The following is a 27470-nucleotide window of genomic DNA, read 5'->3' on the forward strand; positions in this document are numbered from 1 at the left end:
ATTGACCGTTAAATTTCAAATTGGGTGATTAAAGATGTGTCATTATTTGGGCATAAAGTCCAAAATAAAATTGCTCAAATGTTGTGAGACATTTTTGTTCTTTGAATTTTACATCTAATGGCTCAAAATGATTGTGACCTCCTTATACTAAACATAAATAGTATGATAATATACAATCCCAAAAGATATTATACATTAAAATTCCCCTAACTCATGGTTTTCTAGTGCCAGACTATGTGTAACTGATCTCGAGCTACCACCTAATTGGCAAAGATGCAATCACAGTTTTATTTGAAATTAGTAAAGAGGACATCGCATTTTTCATATTGAAAAAAAAGTTCCTCTTATGCATTTGTCAAAAAAAAAAAAAAAAAATTCTTCTTATGTGTTTGCTGGGGTCCTTAAAACACGTTTATTGTTGAGGTTATTAGCAGTTACCTAATCATCATAACTTAACACATTTTTAGATAAGCTTTCAATATTTATATTTTTTGATAAAGTAATGAAAAATCACAATGCAAAACCATCATTTTTTTTAAAAAAAATATTAAGACAATATTTCTTTAGAAATTTTAGTGATATTTTGAAATTTTTTTAATATCAAAACCATCTGATTCTTTAATGTATACAGTTTCTATGTGCTTGGTAGTAAATATATTTTTTAAATATAATTTGATTTTAATTTTTATAAAATATATAATCTTCCACCTAAAGATTATATAGATAGGAAAATGACCTTGTGAGACCTTCCCAGACTGTCCTACAACTATGTGATAACTTTTCTAAAAATCTATGTGCCAAATTTTATGGTAATCGTCTCAAATCTTATATACAGGTGTAGGAGGTTCTTATATCATTAATTTTATTTTTATATATATATATATATCTACATATTTTATACTCTGGACCGCATATTGTAGAAATGCGGTCCAGCCCGCATGAAACAATCTTCCTTCTTTAAACCGTCTTATGGACGCTGCAAAACCCTAAACCCTATGTAATTTTCTAGCATCAATGGCTTCTCGCTACAAGTTTTTTGCTAGAGCAACCGTTTCTTCCATCAAATCTGCCACGAAATCAAAGGCATTTTCAGCTCCAATCCAGAGTTCATCATCGCCACTAGGAGTTCCACGAACCAGTCACTCTTCTTCTTCGACGGTTTCTCGTCGCCGTCTCTTGAACTCAAGGTTCGTACTCAATGTGTAGAAGTTATTGGTAAACCCTATGCTAACATATTTTCATTTGATAGGCATAATTTTTTCCTACTAATTTGGGTAGTTTATGGGAACTTGACTTGTAATCTGAGTGCTTAATCTTTCAAACCCGTTTTTAGATCTGATTTGTTGAAGTTTTCATACTGATGATGTGAAATGTGGAAGTTTGATGGTAAAATGACTCATTTTTATTCAGTATTACCCTAATCTTTTCATTTCATTGGGCAATTCGATGTAATTCACTGATATTTTGGTAGTGATATTATATCTATAGTTGCTTTCCCTCTGGGTGTATTACTCTTTGGTCAGTTAAGAGTTATGATGTGATATAATTAAGGGAAAATGAGTTCAAACACCCAGTTTCCTCCCTTCTAAATATACTAGGTATTTCCTTTTTATTAATGGAGCCAATAGCCTCTGTGAATTGTGGTTGTATCTGGGAGCTCATTTAGTCCAATTTAATTACTATTTGATAAGACTGGAAATGGAAAAGTCATTAGATTCATTTTTTGAAAGTGGATGAATACAATCATTGTCCGAAAGGAAATCGATTGGAGAATGATGGGTGCATTGGAGAATTGTGGGACTTTATGCATCACGAAAACGGTTGGAATTGGATTTCTGTATATTGGGGCTTTTATGTATTCTAGAAACTGGCAAGTGTTTTGGATCCAGAAAATTTTGTGTGTTAACTTTATGGTCACGGAAGCGAGTAATTTCAAGGCCTCCAACTATGGGATTGTTGGAGTAGCCAGTGGTGGCATGCAGGTGATTGGTAAGGGAAGGACTCTATAATCCCTATTAGAGAGAACGACAAGCCAGTGATACTGATAATGAGTGAGAGAACTGGGAAATTGCTAATGAGTGAGAGAATTGGGAAATGGAATATGGTGGTTATGCGCCTTAAATATAGGGGGCCAAGAGTGGTGGCGAGGCCTAGGGGATGTTTCCTTGGTGGAAACACGGCCTTGTCCTACATATCCTATGTAGGGTTGTCAACGGTCCGGGTCTGGGTCCGGATCCAGGTCCATGTCTAGGCTGACAGGTTGCATCCGTGTCGGCCTGGACCTGAATCCGGTCGCATCCGTGTCGGCCTGGACCTGAATCCGGTCGCATCCGAGTGACTTGGACACAGACCTGACCCAGGTTGAAGTCATTTGGACTCGGACCTGGGTCTAGAAATTAAAAAAATAATAATTAATTTTTGTATTGTATAATATATATTTTATACTGGGGCAGGTCAACCCGGACCTGACCCCGACCCATTTGGGGTCTAAGCCAGAGCTTGATCCTGACCCCAACCCGACCCAAGTTGGGTCCGAGTCATTTGGACCTCGGACCTGACACGTTGGGCCTAGAAATTGGATTCGGATCCGGACACGGACTCAAACTTGGTTTGGATCTACCCGTTGGGTTGGCAGGTCGACCCGATCCGATTGCCACCCCTAATCCTATGACCAGATGCTTAGGGATCATGATACCTGCATTATTAGGATTTCTGGATTTTGATCCTGTCAAACCATTGGACGTTTTTGTTCATTTTAAGGAAGGTTGGGAAATTGTAAAAATAAATGAATAAAATAAAAAAAAGTTGGGCCTTTTGGTCTGTTTGCCTTATTTATTGTAATTTTTGCTTTATTTATTTATTTATTTGTAGTTAGCTCACACCGTAGCTTTCTCATTCCGTAGCACTAATGCAAAAAATTTAGGCCAAACCATGTCCTTGATTTCTGTTAGTTGAAAAATGTGCCTGATTCCTATTTCTTTTTCTTGCAGGATACCTGCCCAATTGGGTTGCACCATGTCTATGCTTCCTCTGCACAGTACTGTCTCTGCTGCCAGGCTCACGTCATGCCTGAGCATGGATTCCAGGAGTTGCCGTGCTCTCTCTCAGGGTACACTCTGTAGTACCCCTCCCGGGCTCTAATGTTTTCCTTTTGTGTGAGTTGTCTTGCCTATGCTTTTGGGATTGGATTCTTAGAGTTTGCACGGTGGTCATTTCTTGATGACTGACCTTTTGGGTTCTTCTAGTTGCGTATTCACTTAATTAGGTGTATATTTGGCTTGAGCACACATCCTTTATCCTCTACTGATACATACTTTGTATGTTTGCTACCCTGAACTCGATTATGTTGGTCATCCTTCATGTATATTTTGTTTTCTTGAGTGGAATTCTAGTGTGATGGAGAGCTTGAATGCTGCAAATTTCTGATTAATTGTCTCGAGGGAATTATCAGAATTTGGAATTGATCAGAATGTTGCTACAGTAGTAAAGTTTACTGTTGCACTGACTTCTTGCTATCGCAACAATGCGCTAGATCGCTTGTCACATGAATATGCCCTTCCTTTGTGGGGAAATATCTTATTTATTACTAATTTGTTTCCTCGAGAAGGCCGTATTTTATGGTCTCATGCAAGTGTCATGGGCTAGGTTTGAAGAATCTTGGAGTGACCATGCTTTGATGAATCCAAAGGAAAAAGGGTAGTTCAGCAGTAGGAATCAAGCTTGGGATGTAGTGTTACAATTATCAACACCTTAACCGATCAAGAGCCCAAGCCCAATTGCTAGTTCATTGAAGGTATTCAGATGACCAATCCAGATGTATTCAATCTTCACCTATGGGTATCATCTTTTTATCCTTTTAGATGACATTCCTAGCATTCGGCCTCCAAAATCCAACTTCAGGCTGATACTTTTTCTTGGGGGGGGTTGAAGTTGCTATTCTCCAACGCTAAGTTCTTAACCATCACAAAAATGCAAACTAGATTGCCATAGTGCACCTTTTTTATACAAAATCATTCATTCCCCTCCTGAGCTGGATGTTTAGTGCCCATAGATTAATGGTTATACTGATCCTGCTCATCATTGCTAGAGATTGCCAGTGAGTTGTATAGGTTACCATCCTCTTCTGGTATCACATGGATATTCCATGTGGTTAGTTTCAGAATTACAACCATCACAGTGCATTTGTTTCATTGGATCGTTCACAACTGTTTGAGATGCTGAATGGGGTGGTTGGATGGAGGGCCTGATCTCGTGTGATGGAGGGATTGGAGGGCATTCTGTTCTCCTCAATCATGCCCTTACACCTTATTCCCTCTGTAAATGCCAAATGGGATGGTTCCCATTTAGGTACTCCTCCATTGGGTACTGTAACTTTTTCTTCAACACACAACCTATGTCCTGGAATGGTAAGAAATAGTACAAGCACTAGACATTGATTTTTTATTTTAATTTCTTTAATTGGTCACTGAGTTTGATTGAAACATGCAAGAGTTATGACAGTAAAAATAACAAGATTGCGAACAAAAAAAAATTAAATATGGCCATCTTAAAATGGAAGAAAGGGTGTTACTGAATTCAGGATCAAAACAGAAAACCATGCAGTATGGAATTGCTGAAAACAATGTTATCAAATGTGGAATGTGGACTCGATGCGGTTGGGGATCCGATGCGGGATGTGGCTTGATGTGGTCTCGAAACAAACGCAGGACAGGCGATGCGGTTAATAAATTTTAAAAAAGAGAAAAATAATAATATGAAACTGCATAAAAGAACATTAATTTGTGATTTATGTGGTAGTACAAATTTTAATTTAGGAATTTTCTCTAATATATTAGATTTCTAAGTCGCCTGATAGCCCAATAGTTTGATAAAGAGTAACAAAGTTTGTTGTCTTACATGTAATATAAAATAATCCATTCCATCCCAATAATAACAATAATTAACAATTTAACATGGCGTCCAAAGACCGAAAGTTCATAACATATAAAAATAAAAGATGATAAATACTCACGCTTAATGAGTCAATGTGCCAACTCTCAAGTCTTAATCAGATAAGTCTCAACTCCCAAATAACTCTCAATCAAGTCCCGACTCCCAAATTGAATGAAATTTTGATTTATAGGATTTAATATCCTAGGCCTTGAGTCCTTTGAACACTTGTTGAATCTTCACCACAAAACCTTCAAAATGAGTCACCCGCAAAAAAAAAAAAAAATTCCACGAAAGATTCAAGAACAAACCCCAAATTTTTTTAAAAAGTTTGGAAGCATAATTTTTTTTCGTTTCCTTTTTTATTCTTTCTTAAAAATCCCCTTAGAACCATGGAAGTATCATCATAGGGGTTTTTGAGGGGATTATATACCCTCTTCTCTCAAAAGAAAAAAAATCGGAAAATTACAATTTTTCCCTTGCTTGTGGGAAATTCAATGCAGCCGCCAGTGTTTGAAAACTCGGCCGCTCGCCGCCTAGGCGAAAAAATTTAAAAAAACGCCTAGGCAAAAAAAATTTAAAAAACACCTAGGCAAAAAAAAAAAAAAAAACGCCTAGGCGCTGTTTGGGCGGGGTCATTATGCACCTTGTCTCTGGGCGCCCGCCTAGGCGCCGCCCCGTGACACTTTGCGAATGGGTGCAAAAAACCTCGGTCAAAAATTGTAATTTTTCTCCCCTGAAAAGGGGGAAAAGGGTTTTGGGGTATTCTAAACCCCCTAAACAAAAACCGTGGCCTTTAGGGTGAGAAAAACCCCTTAAAAACCACTTTTGTGATTTATTGAAAGATAAATAATTTTTTTTTTTTTCCAATTTCTTCCCAAAACAAAGGCAGTAGTTTGTGGGTGGATTTGGATCTTCTAGTAGTTGATTTTGAGAATTTTTGGTGACCCAATAGACGAGGTTTGTATTGACATCGATTTGATTTAGATATTTTTAAAGTATTATCATATTTGAAAGAGGGTTTTGATTTTATTTTGCTACAACATATTATGTTATAAATCATGTGTTTTTTCTTTTACTTTTTTTTTTTTCCTTTTACGATATATTTACATGTTTGTAGTTTAAAGATTGATTTTTTTTTTTTTGTGATTAATTGAATTTTTTCTCATCTGGACGATGAAATTAAGCATATATTGTATCCTTTAATGAATACTTGATTCATTATTTGTACAACATGTCATGTTTTGATATTTTATTATTTTTGTTTTACTTTTGATTGCAATATTACATTTTCGTCTATTTCACAAGGAGTTTGGGGCTCTAAAACTGCCCTAAAAACTTCCTCAGGCTTAAAACCATGCCTTAAGAACTTCCCTGTTTGTTTTTGTTTTTGGGGGGGGGGTGGTTCAATTTTGGTGAGGGCAGCCCTAGGTGCCTAGGCAGCCAGGCACCCAAAACGCCCGAATCTGCATTTTTGAACATTGGCGGCCGCATATATGGTAGATGCCCTGCATGTGTGGCCACATCACAGATTACCGCATATGCGGGTGGGGGCGATGTGCCTGGGGCCGCGCATAATGCGTTATGGGGCTGCATTTGATATCATGGACTGAAAACAGTGCCAGGCCATCTGTCAGAACAGAAGAACGTCTACAAAGAAATTTGTTTCAGATGCACATTAGGGAATTATTTAAGATACATGAAGGAACTGTTATTGGAACATTTGAACTGTTCTCTGATGTGTCCCCTGCTGCTGCTTTCTGTTTTCTTTTCCGCTTATGCTCCTGCTTCATTCAACTCTATTGATTGCATCAAGTTTATGGACTATGCCTATCAGGTTAATGCGTGTCTTGCGTATTACAGGTAGTTTATCTGAGGCTTAGTTACACAAACCTTTTATTTGGTTGGATTAGGTTGTTAAAATCATCCCCATGGTTATTCTTAGATGATTCCTGATGGAAAACTGTATTGCTAACTCTCAGTCCACTCCCATAAGCATTTGGTTGGCCTGTCTTTTAACAAACTGGTATGGTGATATTGCTTGGTGTATGGACCATTGGTCAGTGTGATGGAATAATATAACTCTTTTTGTGTTAATAGACATTTATTGCTCCGATTTTGATGTTGGGCCTTCAATGTTCGGTGTCCTTTTGAGGATCTGATCCTTTTGTGCCATTTTTGGAAGGAAATTATAAGTAAAAGATAGCATTTATGGATTTCTGTTGGGTTTTGTAGGACTCTTTATGAGCTTCTTTCAGTTCTAGAGCTTCCAACCTTCTTCTTTTTTTTTGGCTTTATGTATGCGAAAAGATTTAAATTTAAATTTTTGGAAATTAATCTGATGTCATCTGTTGAAACCAACTTTAGATATTTCATTCCTGCAGGCACATGAGTTCCATTGCTTGAACGGAATAAATTGGGCTTTTACAGACCTGTGATTATTCTTCACAGCATCATTTTCAAGTATGAATGTTTCAGTAACGATGATACTGCCTGTCACTCTGTTGATTGTGTAATTTCAATGCAATAAACTTGAGCTCTTTATTTCAGTAATCTAGAATAACTTTGATATTTACATTATTTTGCGCTAGAAGATGTTTACACTATTTGTTATGTGTCCAAAAATCTCAAATTTTCTAGTTTTCGTCTTTTATGCGAGAAATGATCGTACAAATTTTTACTTTGATTGCTTTCTACTGCATGATTGCAAGATCTATCAAGATTCTTGTTGTTCAAGTTAAACTTGCAATGAGGTGTAAAGAACAGTCAGAAGCTATTTACTTATGAACTATTTTTATTTTTGTCTATGGATCCACCCCACCAACTTGTATTGGAGATTGTTTGAGGATACCATCGTTGATAATATCAGTCCTGCTGTTGTTTGTGCAATCTGAGATGCATGGAATTTTTCATTTTCATGAAATACATTGGGACTCCATCAACATCGGCCTTACTTAAAGCTTTATTTGATTTCCGGGCCAACTTGCATTTTGTGCCAATTTGACAATTGAGTTCGTATAACATGCTCTTGTGGGAAAATCGTGTATGGTAAAATAGATACCTTGGAGGATTTTTTAATCCGAGATTTTGTGATCCAAGTATCACTATATTATTTATAAAAAAAAAGGATTTTGAGTTCTTGAATATCTAGATCTTTCCTTCCAAAAATTGGACCGTTCTTGTTCGATCTTGGGACATCACCATTTTTAGGCACATATAGAGTGAGAATTAAATTTTTTCCTCGTTGAGAATGATCACAGGGTTTTTAAAGATCACATACCCAATTGGGGTCCAAAAAATGTTTTTGGAATGAGTTTTGCCCGAGGTATTAAATGACAGTACACTCCAATGGAAGCATGAAAATTTTCCACTTGAGAATTTGTCACCTGCAATTTGACTTCAAGGGATGTTTGATTTTTCAAATTTGAGTTTATTCCCAATCGCAATTAACCTCCCCGATTGAGTTTTTTCGCAAAACCACTCCTAAGTTGTTTTCCAGAAAATTCACACTCTCTCTCTCTCATCACCACCAACACACCACCAGCTAAACTTGCTGGCCACTTCTATTCTACCACCCCACAGCTCCACCACCACCAAGCTGCAGGCACCACTCATTTACCTCCACCACCACCATCACACTGTTGCCACCACTACCACTTCCCCCTCCGCCAGTTGACCACCACCATCATCATCACACCATTACCACCATGATCACCATCATCTTCACGCCATTATCACCACAATTACCATCGCGCCACACAATAGAAAACTTTAGCTCAAATTGAAACAATTAAACACCCTTGAAGAGCAAATGATAATTGAACAAGTTGTCATTTGGTCAAAATTTGAAAAAAAAAAAAGAAGTAAAATTTTGATATAAATGGTGCCTAAATCTACTAGATGTTTATTTTACTTAATAGGTTGAAAGTCCATGTTTATTGATAGCCTCGTTTAAAAAAGAGATTGGGTTGGGCCTCCCACAGAAGCCACTTTACAGTGTACACGTGCTCCCTCAGGTGAAAGATCTATACTTAAAAAGGATTCTCATGATCTGGAATTTTGGGATCCATTTTAGAATCACCAGTTGTGTATTTTTAAAAAACAAAAAAGAAGGGATTTTGAGTTCCTAAACACGTTGATCTGGCCATACAAAAGCTGGATGGTCTCTGTTCAATTCTAGGACTTTATTTCTTTCAGGCAGATATGAAGTATGTCCAAAACTTTCCAGTTGTGAAGGTTACATCCTCAAACTTTGGGCTTCTAAAAATACTCCTAGATACGTTTTACTCAATGGAGTAAATGTACTATATGCTTCCCTGGGAGTATACAATTATTTGATTAAAAAAGTTGATCTTACGTGCCATTGCTTTCACGTTGTTGCCTACTGTATGGTTTGGAGATTCATTGTATATTTAACTGCTTTTAAAGTGAGTGCAATAAGTTGCCATGGTTTGATAGTAGCCCATAACCTCTTCACACTTAAGAATCCACCTTGCAAGCAACATTGGTGTCAGGAATTGATTAAAAATGTTACTTTTTAATTTGATTTTTTTTTCATTTATTTTTGGTGACATTGCTGAAGTTTATTTTTTCAAAAATTGACAAGTCCTGCCAACTTGACTCCATTATACCTGTGAGCAGTCAAGGGCTGCATTCATGTTGTTAAACACTATGAAACACATGAAGTGCATATGTTTTTAGAAACCCTCCACAAGTGCTTTCTAATATTTCATGTACAAATATTTCAGGCCTTCAGGCCCTAACACAGATAACTATTATAATTCTTGGCATGTCTAGAATGCAAATATATTTAAGATTAGATCTGAAAAGTAGTTACTTTTTTTTGCGTTTGCTTTGAATATCAGATTCATTTTGGATCCTCTTTGTTGAAAGTTACATGTATTTTTGTTTATTCTATTGATTAGCTAAATATTTTACTGCTCACAAAGTTGCAAAGAGTTAAGATAGTTGATGGAACTGGTAAGCCCTATAAATGCGCAAGGAAGCTTTCAATGGAAAGCATGCCTTAGTTAGGATGCTTTATAAACAGTAATTATTTGTATGCTTACCTGTGAAATAGGAAACGGAGAATTAATTTGTGTGTGTATACTGCATACACAAAAAGCACGCAAACTCCTATGAATGTATGAGATGTAATTATTGGGATACAGATATATGTAGAATATTTCAGAGAATCACTCTTCGTGTTATATGCATCTATGTGGTATACACCCTTTTATATGTCTGTTGATATGTAATATATTTATCCATTTATATAGAAATTATATTATCTTCCACTTAGGGACGACTGAGTGAGTAATTGAGCATGATCAAACCAGATTCCTTTGTGATCCCTTTCTGTAACTGTGTAACAAAGGATCTAGGTTCAATTTTCTCTGCAATAATTTTCAGGTATCAATATTTCTCACTGCTAAACTGGCTGGAGACCATATCTTGTCCTCATTTTATTAGGCTCCTTATGCACATAACATGGGATGTACATAGGGTCAGAAATCTCCATATCTCTTATAGACAAAGTTCAAAGGACGAAATGGCCAAGGAATGTCATCACCAGCCAAACATGTAGTAAAGGATCTAGCCCAAGAATAAAGGAAATTCCTGGGACCAAACCCATGGATTCAGCTTCTGCAGGATCTGGAAAACAAATCAGCTTTTCAAATGTGATTTTAAACTATCTGAATGCATGGCTTGGTAACTGAAGAAGTCTTATGGGAACAGTGTTCCCACTAATCTCTAATTTTGATCTTCGAGGATATTTCCAAATTTCCTTGATGTTACCTCCTAGATGGAAATTAAAGAAAAATAAAACGCTTCCAGGTTTGGCAAGCAAGTCGAAGCCTGTAGCTACTGAAGTAGCACCGAGTATATCCCAAAAGACCTAGGAAGGAATCTGAAGAATCTCCCTACCTACTCATAAAACCGATAGGAAGCCCAAAACCTGACCTGAGTGTCCTCTCGAACCATATATGTTCGGACCTCTTCGAAAGAGGTTGTGGGTTTGTAGGACTCTTTCCCTTATGGGTGGTGTGTGGGTATTTTCTGCTTTATTGCCCTTGTGTTCTTTTATGTAATGAATAAGGATGGTAAGTCCTAAACAGGACAGCGAGCTGAAAGAACTCAGGTTTCTAGCCTGTTTTTGCTTCAAACTTTACATTGAAAGGGATGAAAAAAGGCAAAATTTGGATGTGTAAGCTGTGATACAAACCGAAAACATGGGGCTCCATATATGTCCTAAAAGAAGATCCTGGACCCCGAAAATTAGAAATTGTTTTCTTTTCTCGATTTCCCTCCAATATAATTTTCCTGGGCTTCTAAATGCTGGAGAAATCCTTGGCTGGGCAGCGCTGTGAATTTTTCCTAGTTTTAGCTGACTTTCAGATGCCAATTTCAATAGGGGATGCACCACTTCAAGAAAGAACTAGTTGGCTTGCAGCCCTTTTGCCCTGAAAGGCTAAACCTTTGATTTTGGCCAAACGAAATTTGCCAAGCATTTAAATTGGTGTTTCAACTGTAGAGGTCCGTTCCAATTGGACTGCATTTATCCCACTCCTTTTTAAGTATTTCAAGGGTTCATTTTCCTTTTGCACTGTTTGTTTTATTGCTTACTCTTTGTTGAAATGTTATATGTTTAAACTATTTCAAAAGAGGAACAGAACTTCTTTATGTAATGCAAGTGCTTATTTTACCAGATGGCAGCGATGGTACGTGAACTCGTTTTGCTTCATGGCGTTTCTGCCACTGAGAAATAGGTGTGCTCCGTGTATGATGCCTTGTACCACACTGAAACTCCCAACCATACATTATTGCTTCACTTTCTTAAAGCTTTTCTCACCCGACATCTTCAATTTTTGCAAAACCCAGCTGGTCTTTAATAGTAGGCTTGCAGAAATATCTAGTTCTCCCAATGTTATGGGTTCATGAGACTTAGTCTTTAGTTCTGACTGGTTCTGGCACAATATTTATAGTGGCTTATTTCTACTTGAAAATGGAAGTAACTTATGTGATAGGAGAACTGAAATGGAGCATTTTTTTGGCTTGTTATACTTCATTTCTTTCTGAGTTTTTTTGGGGGCTTTAAACTATGGGTCTTTTGATTGGTTTTGTATCTGTTTGTTTAACTAGAGCTTGGCCTATCAGTACCGAGGTGATGGTATAGCAGAATCGCATCCTACTTCTCAGTTGTTGGTGCCATTTTTGCCCCTGCGAGAGAGAGAGAGAGAGAGAGAGAGAGAGAGAGAGAGAGAGAGCATTCATTGCTATGTGGACATTTGAGGTATAATATTGAATCCTGGGGAAAAGTAGAGGTGGTTTGCATTTGTGAAAAGACCTAGATTGGTTGGGAGACTTCAATTATAGAATGAGAGAGAATCCCTTGTGGGGAAACCTTCATGAATAATAATAATCTGAGATAATGTTAGTATATTTAGCACATATATTCTCAGTTTCTCATGTTTACGTTCTATGATATTTCCATTCATATTTGAGTCTTGTTTACATGTTCATGAGAATACCTTCATCTTGTTCCATAAGAAAGACCTGATTTTCATGCTATTAAAACCATGGATCTACTGCAAATTGACAGTTCAGAGTGGGTCTTCGAGGTTGAATTGATTTGGAGCTTTCTTTGAACTTGAAATCCTTAATTTTTGATGGAATTGACCTTTGGGGATGACTAAAAATGATCTCAACATTATATAAAGAATTTTCCCAACAACGTTTTTGGGGGGCATGACCATGTGTTTGGTGCTGCCCACTTAGTGAGCCTTTTGTAAAATCTCACCAGCCACCACCTGATATGGGCCTTCCCCTACGGCTCACCCATCTAGAAGATATTATGAGGCGGTACTGGTGTTTTAGCACTCTCTCTCTCTCTCTCTCTCTCTCTCTCTCACCTATGTAGTAGATATAATGAGGTAGTACTGGCGATTAGCAATCTTTCTCTCTCTCACACACACATACACACACAACACCTATCTAAGAGATGGTACGAGCTAGTGCCAATGTTTTAGCGGGATCAGTGGGAACCAAACCGTTACTCATCGGAACACAAAATCGGTCGAATGTTAGAGGGATTCACCTGATTCTGTCATAGAAAACTCTCTCTCTCTCTCTCTACACCGGTATGAGTTAGTGGCAATGTTTTAATGGGATTAGTAGGAATTGAGATTTACTTGTTTATGTCAGAGAATTGGGTAAGTTTGTCAAGAAATTGGGTGATTTGCATCGGCCAAATCACTTAGCTTGCATCCACCATAAACATTTTTGTGTGTGGTGGTGAGTGTGCTGCATAGCCATTACACAGCTCTCTCTCTCTCTCTCTCTCTCTCTCTCTCTATGTGGTGGTGTGAGCGGAATCGCAGGGAATCTATAGATGGTGAAGGTGATGGAGATGGATGATTGGGTGTTGAAGGTGGGTGAAAGCGGTATCCATATAGCTCTTTATGAGAAAAGGATGAGTAACATGGCAATTAGGTAGACCAGATATATAGAGATGGCACTTGGGAGAGTTGGCTAAACTTCTTGGGTATAAATCATCCAAAGTTCTCTGATATGTGTGATATGTGTGCATGTGTGAGTGAAGAGAGAGCCCATTAAAATTACCGTGAGCAGTCGCATAGTGAGGATTTCAAAAGAAAATAGGAAAATACTGAGGATTTCAAAAGAAAATTGGGAAATAACATTCGAGGGAGCAAAGCCTCACACAAAACCATTAAGGGTGGAAGCATTTTAATTGTGATTGAAAGGTTTAATTTTTAGTTTTCATTTCAATTTGGTACTTCCTAAAAAAAGTATCTTTCGAATGTCCAAGTCGTCCGTATCCAGGGTTCCTAACCTTGGATAAGTAACAGGCATTTCAATAATTTAATCCACCCTAAACAAGTGAAAGTGAAGGTATTCCTGTCATTTGGATAGAGCTTTTTAGGCCAGTCCGATTACTAAAATGGTCTCACTTATTTAGAATTTCCATCTCGAAAAAAGGGGATAATTCAAGCAATTTCTAAGATTTTTTTTTCAACTCCCAAATGAACAGAAATCAAAAAGTAAATCATCTAAATGTTAATTAGGATGATGGTGTCACCCACTTGTGAGGTGTTAGAATCGCTTAAATAATATTTTCTCAAAAAAATAATGTGTCAAAGTTGACAATCATCTTCGATGAATTGAAGTTATAAGGATGTGATCGAGTACGTCTCGACACTTGGACATGTACAGACGCAACATCAATACTTGTGTTTGATGACATCATTGAGTATATGTCTTGACACTTAGACATTTACAGACACGACATTAATACTTGTGTTTGATGACATCATTGAGTATATATTGAAAGCTTATATATGAGTGTTACGCATTTTTTACAAACATCCTTTAATGGTTTTGGTGGTAGAGGTGGTTGTTGGGCAGTGAATAAAACCATTTTTCATTTTTTCAGAGCTTTTATATTATAAAGATAGGAGAAAGCCTGATTGCGGCATGGCTTGAACTTTGGAGGTCTTTTACAATCAAAGGTAGTGGGGTTTGATCGTGCAACTTCTTGACCAGAGCTAATCAAGAAAATGCTAACCCTACCACCATCGCAGTGCGGTAGCTGTAAAATTAATGAGAGTTATATTATATATAATTATTTTATTAAAAAAAATTGATAGTACGGATGTGTAAAAAATTATTGACAGTTTAGCTTCACAAACTTGATAGATAATTTGACGTTCTGGCCTGACATACTAGATACTTCCATAAATTTCAACATTAAGAGCAATCATCTTTGATAAATTGAAGTTATCATGATAAACCCGGTAAAATAAATTTATTATGATGCTGTAAAGCATTCTGTTATTGTGTACATTCTGAAAGGCAAATTATCAATTTGAAAGAATCGATTTGAAGTTTGAACAGAAGTAATTCATTCACCTAAAAACAGCTCCAAAAAGAGAATGAGGCTGGGGTTGTGATGGTAGTACCACTTGAGCTCCAATTAAAGGTCGCGGCCCCATTCTTACTAAAACTTTGATTTTCAAAAATAGCTAGGGCTTTTAATCCCCGTTGACCTACTCATAAAAATAAAAAAGAGCTCCAAATGTATCAATAATGCAAATGGAGAGCAATTTGCAAGGAATTAATAATAAAGATATAAGTTAAAGCCACTAAGATAGAAAACAAGATTTGATATTTTAAGATTTGAATACAAAGTATTGTTCACTTTTATTATGCGGAATTTTATGCTGTTGAAGTAGGCATTGATATGGCTCTAGAACTTGAATGTTTTTCCCTTCAAATTGAAAGGGATTCGTCATTGATTGTAAATGCTATTCAAGGGGCACTGCACGACTTCATGGACACTTCACATGGGAGCCAGCTGCTGTCAAAAACTCTTAGACCATAGGTGGAGCATTCCCACATCTATCGTGAAGCCAACATGGTAGCAGATAAACTTGCCAAGAATGGGATATCTTTCTCAATTGCTACCGTTTAGCATGCTAGACCACTAGATTTCATTTCTTTGTCTTTTAACTCATGATTTGGCTCAACTGCCTTATGATATGATTGTAACACTATGATTTGTATCTTCCCTATTTTTATTTAATGAAATGGGTGTGGGTCTTCTCCCCCATTAACTTACCCAAAAAAGAGTGTTATTGACAGCTATTTGTAAGCTTTTTAACATATCTATTTTTTTTTTTTTTTTATTAGGTGTGGATTATATAAGGCTAAGGCCCTAAACAATCGATTTAAGATGCACCTTCAAATATTACCGAAAGATGTTGTTTCAATATTGAAAATCTTTGTCATGGCCTGAAAATTATTTTCATATCTAATTATAAAATTTAAAGCTTCAAAAATTGTGCAGATTGAGCAAATCTAAGAAGACCTGAAAATCTTAAAAATTGACGGTCCATAAAATGCTTTACAATATGTACTATTTTCAAAACTTAAAATCCATTTTTTCCCATATCCATACATCGGGAGGTTGAGATGATCGATTTGAGTATTTTGTACATCGAAACAACATCTTCCAGTGAATTTTTGAGGTGCACATTAATTTGATTGTTTAGGGCCTCACCTTTTTATAAACTATTTCTTTTTTTATTATGCACCATTTTAGTTCATACATGTTATTGTCAAGAAGGGATTATGGCATAATTAACAGTATCCCTAGTTTAAAAGTAAGGTCCCTGCAATTATCTAATAAATTCTCAATTAAAAAGACAAATGCGATAATGCCCATCTATCTTTTGAAAAGTAAGGGTAGGTGGATTGGTAGAGGTAGGGGGAGCCATCTTTGAATGTAAGCGTTGGTGTGTAGGCGTGGGTAGTCAGGTGTCTTATTGTGGCTGCATCACAGGATGCTAAGACTTTCCAACCCAGAACTTTTTGATCAACGAAATGCGGAGGTTGCTGAAGTATCAAGTGGTTTGGAATTTAAACTTCCCATATAATAAATTAGACGATGTTCTCTATCCCCGGTATAGTGTCCTAATGGAGGAGTGGGATCAGCTGTATATTTCGCAAAGTATGAAGATGAGATTGTGTGAAATGTCGAATTCCATGGACAGCTCTCTATATGATCTGTATATAGGCCTCTTCTTTCTTTTTGCCTTTTTTATGATAGTTGGCAGTAGTCCTCACAAAGCGCAGGTCGCCCAAGATAAAATCCTTATTATGGATAGCTCGATCAAGAGGAATAAGATCCTTGTAAAGATATGTCTAATGTCCAAGGGAGATTGCGAAACATTCGTGCATTGCCCGTTTGTCTCGAGAATATGGTACTGGTATTTTATGCAATTAAGGCTGACTATGGGTATTGTGACCCAAATTTCTTTCCCAAGTTTACCCAAGGTTGGCTACATAATTTCGAAAATTATGAGAGGTACAATAATGGGGGAAGTATGAAAAGAATGAAATTGGCAAACGTTTGATGGGAGTGCATTATCCTTTGATAGAGCTCTCAACAATATTAAGCACCCGCTATGGTGTTGCTTGTGGGTTTGGGTAGGATATTTCTGAAGTGGATGTTGTGCTTAACTTCTCAAACTTGTTTCGTTTGGGTATTGTTAAATGCTGGCCTAATGGTAGATGGTTCTTTCCTCTGCAAGGATGTTGTAAGCTTAACTTTTATGGAAGTTCATTAAGTAATCCCAGTCAAGCGGGTATTAAGGGGATTGTTATAAATTGGAGTGGGAATATCATGTTCTCTTATACTAGTCCCTGTGGAGCGGTCATGGCTAATCATGCTGAATTTTTCGTCGTTCTCCAAGGCTTGAAGCTTTTTAGAGAAAGAAATTTGATGAGTTTATGTTATGTGGAAGGTGACTCGTTGAATGTTGATAAATAGTGTAATAAGCAACATAGAGTGTCCTGGCAGTTGAAATTGGTATGGCTTCAAGTCTTAGACTCGACAGTTTTGTACTTTCCTTTTATCAATAAAATTTATTAACATTGCTCAGAAAACAAACAAAAAAAAAAATGTTTGTGACAAAGGTTCTCATGCTCTCCCTGATTCGTTCATACGTTTACAACTAGTCTCAAAGCAAAGTTCCAAACCAACAACTTCTTCAAAACTCTTTTTTTTTTTTTTTGGCTGTAAGTCCAAACCAACAACCTCAAAACTTAGGCTCCTAGCTAACCAAAACCTATTAATCCGGAGCACATCATACATAAAAGTGTGGTGTTTTGAAAATCAACCGGTCAAAATTAAATTATCTGAGTCTGACCCGTTGTAGCTGATTCCAAATAATTGAAAAAGGCTATGATGTGCTACGATCCAAAAAATCCTTTAGATGGCTCCAAACTCGAAAATCCCCTGATTGTTCAGAACTGGATTACACTTTTCAGAATTAGAGATTACTGGAGTCCTAAAGGAAATGGGAATGGATAACACACACTCTCTCTCCATACTCATCTGGGCCGTCCATACCCCTATCGGGCTCTCACGATAGGATGTATGCGCGACTTGTGTGCAATAGGATCATGAGTCCCTATCACGTTACTAAGCACATGGCGGTTCTTTCGGTACTCAGAGAGGGGGTTCACCTTCCACGTGTCAAATATCTATTGGTAACCTGCTGCTTGTGACGAAAGCCACGTGGACTGCCCACTCCTGAGAAGAAGTGGGCCCAGTCCAGCGATTCTGTGCCAAAGCGGCACGTGTCGAGACGCAACTGGCCAAATGATGCCTCACGTGTAAGAGGCGCGCGAGCGTCAAAAAATCGTCGAACTTCGAAAAAAATAGTGACGGACAGTCGACGCTCTTGCCACGTCATCAGGGAGGTTTGCTTAACCCGAGGCCCGGGTCTTCTTCATCGAACGTCTTAACCACGGTTTGTTAGTGGGTTAATTTATTTGTAAATTTATATTAATTTTTCATTTGATCCTGATTGCTCCTAATTATTTTATATTTTTTTGGGCGTTTTCTGGGCCATGACATTGATTAAGTCCGCATTTTTCTAATTATTTTAATATTTTGTGGGTATTACAATTAGAAAAGCGGAATTTTGTTTTTTTGGGTAAATTATTGAGCTGTGTATTTTTTGAATTTCGAAATTTGGAAATGTTTCGAAGCTTGTTCATGCAGCGCACGTGCACGCTGTGTGGTGTGTAGTGCAAGGCACTGACTTTAGGGTAATGCATCTTGACCGTACATATTCAAATCAAAGGTCTCTGTACTGACACGTGTACTATACGGACCGTACGCGACGCCACAGGCTTTGGACTACGTCCCTTGCTCAGCTATTGGTGTGAGGCCGTACTGTTAAGCATCAGCCTAGATAAAGAAGTAGAACTTTGGAAATTACACCAAAATTGATGGGCACTTTTTTTCCAATTAAGAAGACCCCAAGTTTTGCAATTTTTAAGGGGAAAAGTTTATATAGGGCCTAGGCTCTAAACAATCAAATTAGAGCCTACCTCAAAAATTTCACTAGAAGAAATTGTTTTGATATCCAAATGTCATCAAATTGATCATCTCGACATCAAGATGCATGGACATGAGAAAAAAATGAATGTCAAATTTTGGAAATAATGCATCTTGTAACACAGTTTTTCATCGTCAATTTTCAAGATTTTCAACTTTTCATAGATCTCGACCTATACTATTTTTGAAGTTTTATATTTTATAATTAAAGAGGAAAATATATTTTAAGGCTATTACAAAAAATTTTAATATTAAAACTATATTTCTTGACCCTATTTGAAAGTGGGCTCCATCTGTACAAACTACACCCATTTTTTAAATATATTGCTCAAATTATTCAAACACGGAAAAGCATGGTAGGCTACTTCCCCAAAGAAAAAAAAACAAAGCATATGGGCATGCATGTGATATGTATTGCTCACAAGCCATATAAATGTCACAAGTCAAAATGGAGAGTAGAGATTGCTAGTGGTTTTGTGGAAAAAAATATTTTTGGTTTTTTCAAAATAATATTTGTCACAAGCCATATAAATCCCATATGTCAAAATGGAGAGTAGAGAGATTGGTAGTGTTTTTGTGGCAAAATATATTTTAGGTTGTTTCAAAATAGTATAGGTCATTAAATTACCCCAATTTCACACAGGTTCAACAATTTTAATGGAGATTGTTGGAAAAGTATGTAATGAGACTATTTATTTTTGGTACAAGGTGGTCATCTTTGTGAAATTGGGTGGCTACATTTATGGCATTGACCTAGCTTAAAGTTCAAAACAAATTTTCTTGAATTAAATTACACATATAAACCATCAGATATCACATCAGAAGACAATAAGTGATTGTGACCTTTTTGTACCAAAGATAAATAATCGCATTATATACAGACCTTTAATTATTTTATCACACTTAGAAGAGGGAAGGAAGCACCGCCTTTGCCAAACACAAAGAAAAATTAAAAAAGAGAAGAGAGCCAATCTGTTGTAAAGGGAAATAAGTTGGTTTGCATTATAAAGTCCACATAGAGCGGGTTAAAGGTAGAAGCGATTAGGGTCGTTAGGTGCCACAACATGACATCTAGAGTTTTATTTTCACTAGCTCTCAAGCTAGCATTAAAGAAAAAAAAAACCAAAAAAAAAAAAAACCGTAGGGAAGGGCCCCACTTTTGTTGTCCAACCAAATGTGCCCATAAGATATTATTATGGGGCAAAATTTTTCTGTCAACCGTGTCTAGAGAAAATTTCCACATGAACAGGTAGCCAAGCAAGATAACTCCAAGAGGACTATTATTCTATTCGCAGTAATATCATGATTGAACTGGTCGCTGAACTAGTGAGGGGATTGATATAATCAAAGCCGGTCAGACCATCAATAAAACCTTTTCGATTAAATTTTAAAATATAAAAAAATATTAATAATACTTTAAATTATAAAAGAAGTTGTCCAACTTTGTTTGGTTGAACCAGTCAATACTGCATAATTGAATCAACCAAAACCATATCAAAACCGGTTGAACACTGGTTTTGACCAAAGTGAGGTTTTAATTTAGATTAGAATGGCCAAGTCATCAATCAGCAGTCCAACAGGTCTAATCACTAATTCAATACAACCTTGATAACTATGATTCGCAGTCTTTTTCTAGCATTTAGTCCTTTGAGGCAATTTTGTATACCAACACTTACATGTAAATCAATTTTTACATATCATTAAAGTAAAGGATTGTATACTACAAGGTCATTTACCTATAGTGCAAGACGGTCACAATCACCATTAGTTATCATATGTATATTATTGACAGCTTGGGGCATCTCATAAAACTAAAAAATTTGCTTATGAACTATGAGCCTAATCAAATAACACATTTAAAGCTACCAGAACTCATATCTAATAGCCAAAAGTAATTGTGACTTCTTTCTACAACGGCTAAATAGTCTTACTATATATCTTACCATAAAATAATGATTAGCTATCAAAGGAAAAAAAAAAGAGAAAGGACATACTCATCTAAATCCCATTGAGATTTTGTGCAGATAAACATAGCAAAGACACCCACAAAGCAGAGAAGCTGATGGCCATTTTTAGAAGGAGAGAGCTCCATGTGAAAATTATTGGCACATTTCTCACTAGATGTGATGCCAACTTCAAAATAGGTTGGTTACAAAATACAAAATTTGCAAAGATAACAAAATTTCTCAAAAAGAAATGCCCAAAAGATCTGAAAGGTTAAATTGTTATAATTTCGGAACTTTTGTCTACCCCACTTGTGGAGACTTGCTTCCCAAGTGAGTTGTGCAGTAGGCTCACAATTTTTATCATAGAGACAATTATATCCAATAAATCAACTTTATTTTAGTTAAGGAAAAAGTTTATATAAGGTTGTAACCCTAAAATGTAGAATTAAGGTGCATCTTAAAAATCCATAAAAAAAAAAAAAGGCCGTTTTGGTGTTGAAAATCCATCAAATTAATCATCTCGAAGTCGGGATGTATGGATATGGGGAAGTAAAAAAACTTTGAAGTTAAAAAAATAGCACATTTTGCAAAACATTATCTGAACCGTCCATTTCAAGATTTTTATGCGTTTATAAATTTACTTGATTGAACCACTTTTAGAATTTTTAATTTTATAATTAGATATAAAAACATATTCTCTTACCATCTTAAAAAAATTCGATGCCAAAATTACATCTTAAGACCAAGTTTGGAGGTGCACTTTACTCTGATTGTTTAAGGATGCAACATTATAGACACCACACCCCCTTAATTAATGGGTGTGGTTTGCTAATATTGCAACCTTAAACAATCAAATTAAGACGCATTTCCAAATTTTGTTATAAGATGTTATTTTAGTGTTACAAATTTTGAGGATGGCCTAAAAATCCATTTTTATAACTAATTATCAAAATTTTAAACTCCAAATATTGGCTAAAATCAAGTAGATCTAAAAACACATGAAAAATCTAAGAAATGGATGGTCCTAATAATTTGTTGTAAGATGCACTATTTTCAGAACTCAAAATATTTTTTTTTCATATTCATACATTTCGATATCGAGATGATCAAGAAGATGGTTTCCAAACAATTAAACAACTTTTTTTAATGGGTTTTTGAAGTGCACATTTGTTCTAGATTTCAAGGTTGCAACTTTATATGAACTTTTTCCTTAATTAACTACCCAAAAAAAACTTTATTTTAATAATATCTATTGTCAAAAATAACCCCAACAAACAATAAAAATAAATTTATCACGATAGTTTAGAATGTCCTATTACTAACTTTGAAAATAATTATTTTATTTAGCTAAAAATAGCTCTAAATCTCAACAAAGCAAATGATAATAGGCACATAGTCTAAGTTGGAGAATGAGTTTTGATATTAGTTTTGAATCATATTAGAAATCATTTTTGACTTTGTAATTTGTAACATTTTAAAAATATTTATTTTTTATTTTGTGTAATTCAAATTCATCTAATCTCAATAAGAACTTATGAGATAGTAAATAATATTTTTGTTTAATATATTAGAGTCCCAATAATTATCTAATAAATTCTACGTAAAAAGACAGACACAATCACATCCTAATAAAACCCTCTACCAACAATACCCTGATAACCAATATTGTTATAAAGATTTTTTTATATAGCACTATTCCTACATTAATAGGACAAGGTTAGCATGCATCAGGGGATGCACTACATGTGCATCCTCTTATGCAACTAACATGCAACTTAAGGACGGATGACAAAAAGGTAGTGGTTCATCCAATGATCTAGAAAAATAAATTTTTACTTTGAAGAATTATCGTTTCCTCTTATATTCATGTTTACCATGGTATAGATCATAAATATCGAAAATTTTTATGATGGCCTAAAAATTTATTTTCATATCTAATTATGAAATTTAAAGATTAAAAAACTATGTACATCAAGCAGATCTATGAACACTTAAAAATCTTAAAAATCAATCGTCTAGATAATGCATTGCAAGATTGCATTATTTCCAAGACTTGAAGTCTATTTCTTTTTATGCCCATGTATCTCAATGGCCGAGATGATCACACCCTCTTCTAGTAAGTTTTTGAGGTGCATCTTAGTTTGATTGTTTAAGGTCCCAACTTTATATAAACTTTTTGAGTGATGATCCTATAGGACCTTCTCCCACTTATGTTATCATATTAAATTTGACACAGATCTCTAGAAAAGTTATCTTATGGGTTTGGAACTTGATTTTTTTAGAGATCCATGCCAAATTTAATGGTGATCTTTTGGGGTCCTATACAAATAGGTCCGTGAGGGATGATCATTTCTCAAAAAAAATTTATTTTTAAATAAAAAATTAGTTTCCAAAAGAGTACCCATATAAATAGATGTGTCCTCCCCGTCCACTTTTGATGCGGTAGTGAAGGAGAAATTATACTATATATGAATAATTGGCCTAGTTTTAGGCCACCAATTTTTTGAAGCCTACTTTCATTCTTTGAAGTAGACATCTCTACGCACCGTAGCCAAACCTTTGAAGTACACCTTATCTTTCATGTTGTTGCCATGTTTGTACTTTTTTTGCATGTTCACTAAGAATATCAATGAAGATGATTTTGGACTGTGTACCATTCTAACATCAACACTGGGTGGAATTACATAATTTACCTCTTATTCTATAAGTTTGGTAATTTCTTTACCCCTCCTACCACTTAAATTTTTTTTTATATATTTTAAGTTTGCCTCTTGTTTGATGTCCAAAATATCTAACCACCGCATTTGTTGGGCAGTCTAACAATAAAAACATTGGATTGCATAATTAAAGTTTTTTTAATAAGGATATAATTAAAGTTTTTTTATATTTCAAAAGCGGTCCAAAATTACAAATATCAATCTACACTATACTAAAGTTTTTTTTATACTTTCAAAGTAATCCGATGTTAAAATCATCAGATTGTCAAAACATTAAAAAACCCAAGTCATCGGACCACCCTATATAAAATTGTGGGTCTACAGCGTTAGGTGGTCTGATGTTTCTGCTATTAGACTACCCCACAAATAGGGCGGTTTCGTATTTTAGACATGGAGCCGCCTTACAAAAGAATAAATAAATAAATAATGGTTTATGGAACAAAAAAAATGTACGTAAACAAAAAATGGAACAACAGAAAAACGGGGTAGGATCTCGTGGGAAAATTACCGAACTTATAGGCCGAAGAATAAAATTTACAATTTTACCCAGACCGCACATAAAAAACCTTTCAATGAACTACAATGGCAAAGGAAAATTAGTGGACCTTCTCACAATGTGCTTAAGAGATGAACTATTTAATAATTTACTAATGTCTTGTGATTAAATTTTTAAAGGTTAAAGGTGGACATAGAATAGTTGGAAAAAAAGGGTAAATGTTAAAATGTGGGTGCGGTTTGTATCGAGCCTACGATCTAACAATCAAATTAGAGCCTACCTTCAAATAATGTCGAGAAATATGGTTTCAATACTGGAAATCTTTGTGATTGCCTTAAAATATATTTTCATCTTTATTTATAAAGTTTAAAGCTTAAAAAATAGTGTAGATTGACAAATCTATAAAACACTTGAGAATTGACAGTCCAAAAATACGTTACAAAATACACTATTTTCAAAACTTGAAATCCATTTTTTTTCTCATGTCCCTACATCATGATGTCAAGATGATCAATTTGAGGATATTTGGCCATCAAAACAAACTCTTTTAGTAAAATTTTTGTAATAAGCTCCAATTTGATTGCTTGTAGCCTCGGCTCTATATAAACTTTTCCCAATGTTAAATCAACTTAAAAGTTATAATGTTCGTTATGTCTTAATAATTTATTTTATAATAGTGTGTACAAGATGCTCGTGTGGGAGCATATTGTAGATTAAATCCCTTGGGTATAAATGAACTACTTTGGAGGATTTGTCTAATAAGAAATGTTGGAATCTACCTAAGAATCACTAGATGATTATTTTGAAAAAAAAGAAATTTTTTTTTTTGAGTTCTTCAGTACTTAGATAATGCCCCCAAAGATTGGAAGTTCAAAAAGTTACATAATTTGGGATGTTCGTAGCTTAGGTTTTACCCCAAGGAGCAAATGAACAGTATGCTACCACAGGAGCAACATATATTTTGGCATTTTATATTTCATATGATGAGCCATGGCTAATTTTGGAGCCATAGTTATCAAGATCGGAGTAGCCGCCGAATTGGTAAGGGGTTTGGTTTGAAACACTGGTCAAACCAGTTATACCGGATTTTAGAAAAAAAAAAGACAAAACATAAATATAATAGTCTAAATATAGAAAATACAATGCAAAATTTTTCCTTGTTAAACCGAATAAAACTGATCAAACATTGATCTTGATCGATTTTTTACTGAACTTAAGTTTTACCTTCGAATAATCTGGTCAAGTCACTCATCACACCACTGGTTAAGTCCGGTCTACATATCTATGGTTAGAACGCGCCCGTGCATCACATGTGGAAGCTCAAACTCAACACCACACTAAGCTTTTTTGAACAAACGTTTTTTCTTTTGCTTTTTTCACTTGTAAGTTCATGCCACTGATTTCTAGAAATTTATGGGAGCTAAATATTTGCCCCGTCCAATTATCACGACCTAATCTTTGAAAATTTGAAGCTAAGTTAAAAGTGATTATTCATTAAATAGATTATTTATCTCCTGTATATGGGGGTCACAATCTAACTCATTAGATGTCAATTGGATGGCTTGGGTTGAATCACGAAGTTCAAGAATTTTTTATTTTATTTTATTTTATTTTTTGAACTCTGTGTCTATTCAACGACATTTTTACAACCGCCCATTTTGAAACTTAAAAGACAATAATGATTATGACCTTTATCTACAAAAGATAAATACGGTCTCTTGGTAGACAATCCCAAGTTAAAACCTCTCAATCCTAACTGATTCGACAAATTTCTTAACTTACCATAAGGAAAAAAAAAAAGAAAAGCTTCATATAGCCATTCCCAAATATGGGGGGAAAGGCTCTGATGATGATGATGACTATCAAGAGAAAAAAATGAAAAAATGAAGTATAGAATGAGATCATTCAATGTGGTCATAATTAATCTTAATCATTAGATGTGAAATTAGGATGTTGCATTTATTTCATTGACCAAACGTAAAGTTAAAAATAAATTTTTTCGAACATTGTGACACACCCAAGCTATTAAATTTCACATCGAATGGTTATAAGTAATTGTGACATCTTTGTACCAAAAGTAAATGATCTTGTTGTATATAATCCCAAAAAAAAAAAAAAAATCTAAAAAACGAATGCATACGTACTTTATACAAGTGCTAGAGAAAAATTAAGACCTGTGGTTGAACAAAAAACATTGGATTTTTGGATGTTCAAGTTGTATTCAAACTCTCTTGAGTGAATCCAAATTGGGCCATAATTTCAAATCAAGAAAACTCTTTGAATGAGATGTTTGCCTCGGGGAGCAAATGTACAATTTGCTCTGCTCTTAGAGGAACATAATATGCGAATCAAAAAAGAAATTTGATTTGATGCAAAAATTGGCCTTAATGAAAGTCCACCCCCATTGAAATTGGACCGCTCCTTCGAATAATAAATCAAATACGTTTTACAGACCTTCACACCAGAGAGATATCTTTTGCCTGCAGGAACTCAGTCATGTCGGTCTCAAGCCTGTCATATTGGTCCCAAGCATCGACAGACTTTTTACAATGAGACCATTTACTTTTAGTACAAAGATGTCACAATTACTTACAACCATCTGATGTGAAATCTGATTGTTTGAGTGTATCACAAATTCGAAAAAAATTCTTTTGAATTTTGAGCTCGGTCAGTAAAATAAATACAACCACCCAGTTTCATGTTTAACGGTCAAGATAAATTGTGACCACCTTGTACCAAAGGTAAATGGTCTCATTATATACTTTTTTTTTAAATAAGGGTGCGGTTGGTATAAGGCCGAGGCTTTAAACAAACAAAGTAAGGCGCACCTTCAAATAGTATCAAAAAATGTGGTTTTAATACTGGAAATCTTTGTGATTGCCTTAAAATATATTTTTATATTTAATTATAAAATTTAAAGCTTAAAAAATAGTCTATATCAAGCAAATCCATGAAAACTTGAAAATTAACAGTCTAAAAATACATTACAAGATGCATTATTTCCAAAACTTGAAATATATATATTTTTTCCTCATTCTATGCATCTTGATGTCGAGATGATCAATTTAAAGATATTTGGACATCAAAACATCTTCTATTAAAAATTTTGAGATGGGCTCTAATTTGATTGTTTAGAGCCTTGGCTATATATAAACTTTTTCCTTTAAATAAATAGTGAAGTGATTGCCCATAAGAGTAAACATGCAACTTACTCCACGAGTGCTCAAAACCAAAAATAAAATAAAATAAAAAAGCAAAGGGCAATATGGTAAAATTGCTATTTGAGAGAGAACAACGGAAGTAGAAGTCGCTGTGGATCCAACTAGATCCGAGACCCAATGGGTAGACCTGACCTCAAGTCTAGAAATGGATCCAAAAATTTGGACTTAAGATATTTGAGTTCGGGTATGGGTCCAGCCATACTCGATCTGTACCCGTAGCCATAAGGTATA

At 35.4% G+C, this 27470-nt stretch overlaps 1 protein-coding gene across 16 annotated transcripts; it reads left to right on the forward strand.

The window, feature by feature from the left end:
• The first annotated feature begins 858 nt into the window (after window positions 1-858).
• On the forward strand, window positions 859-12381 carry LOC18428832 (uncharacterized). 16 transcript variants are annotated; one of them, XR_016048043.1, is made up of 5 exons: window positions 917-1187; window positions 2991-3109; window positions 7297-7392; window positions 11640-11699; window positions 12073-12381. XR_016048043.1 is itself a non-coding variant. In XM_020663988.2 (4 exons), exons 1-3 carry the CDS (start codon window positions 1015-1017, stop codon window positions 11657-11659), a joined length of 312 nt encoding a protein of 103 aa, XP_020519647.1. In that variant the 5' UTR covers window positions 861-1014; the 3' UTR covers window positions 11660-11699; window positions 12073-12381. The 16 variants fall into 16 exon arrangements, 9 of the variants coding, with proteins under 9 accessions (XP_011621378.1, XP_020519647.1, XP_020519643.1 ...); XR_016048048.1 differs by having other exon boundaries at window positions 7314-7392; XM_020663988.2 differs by lacking the exon at window positions 7297-7392 and having other exon boundaries at window positions 861-1187.
• Window positions 12382-27470: the final 15089 nt, after the last annotated feature.

Source organism: Amborella trichopoda, chromosome 13 (assembly GCF_054954075.1).
Source record: "Amborella trichopoda isolate Santa Cruz 75 chromosome 13, AtrichopodaSantaCruz75HAP2 v2.0, whole genome shotgun sequence".
Classification (NCBI taxonomy): Eukaryota; Viridiplantae; Streptophyta; class Magnoliopsida; order Amborellales; family Amborellaceae; genus Amborella; species Amborella trichopoda.

Excerpts from the sequence above, each read along its gene's own strand:
- LOC18428832 (XM_020663984.2), top strand. The coding sequence starts at position 1,015 with ATGGCTTCTCGCTACAAGTTTTTTGCTAGAGCAACCGTTTCTTCCATC. Across the intron at positions 1,188-2,990 it reads CGCCGTCTCTTGAACTCAAG|GATACCTGCCCAATTGGGTT; the intron begins GTTCGTACTCAA and ends TTTTTCTTGCAG. Across the intron at positions 3,110-7,296 it reads TTGCCGTGCTCTCTCTCAGG|ATATTTCATTCCTGCAGGCA; the intron begins GTACACTCTGTA and ends AACCAACTTTAG.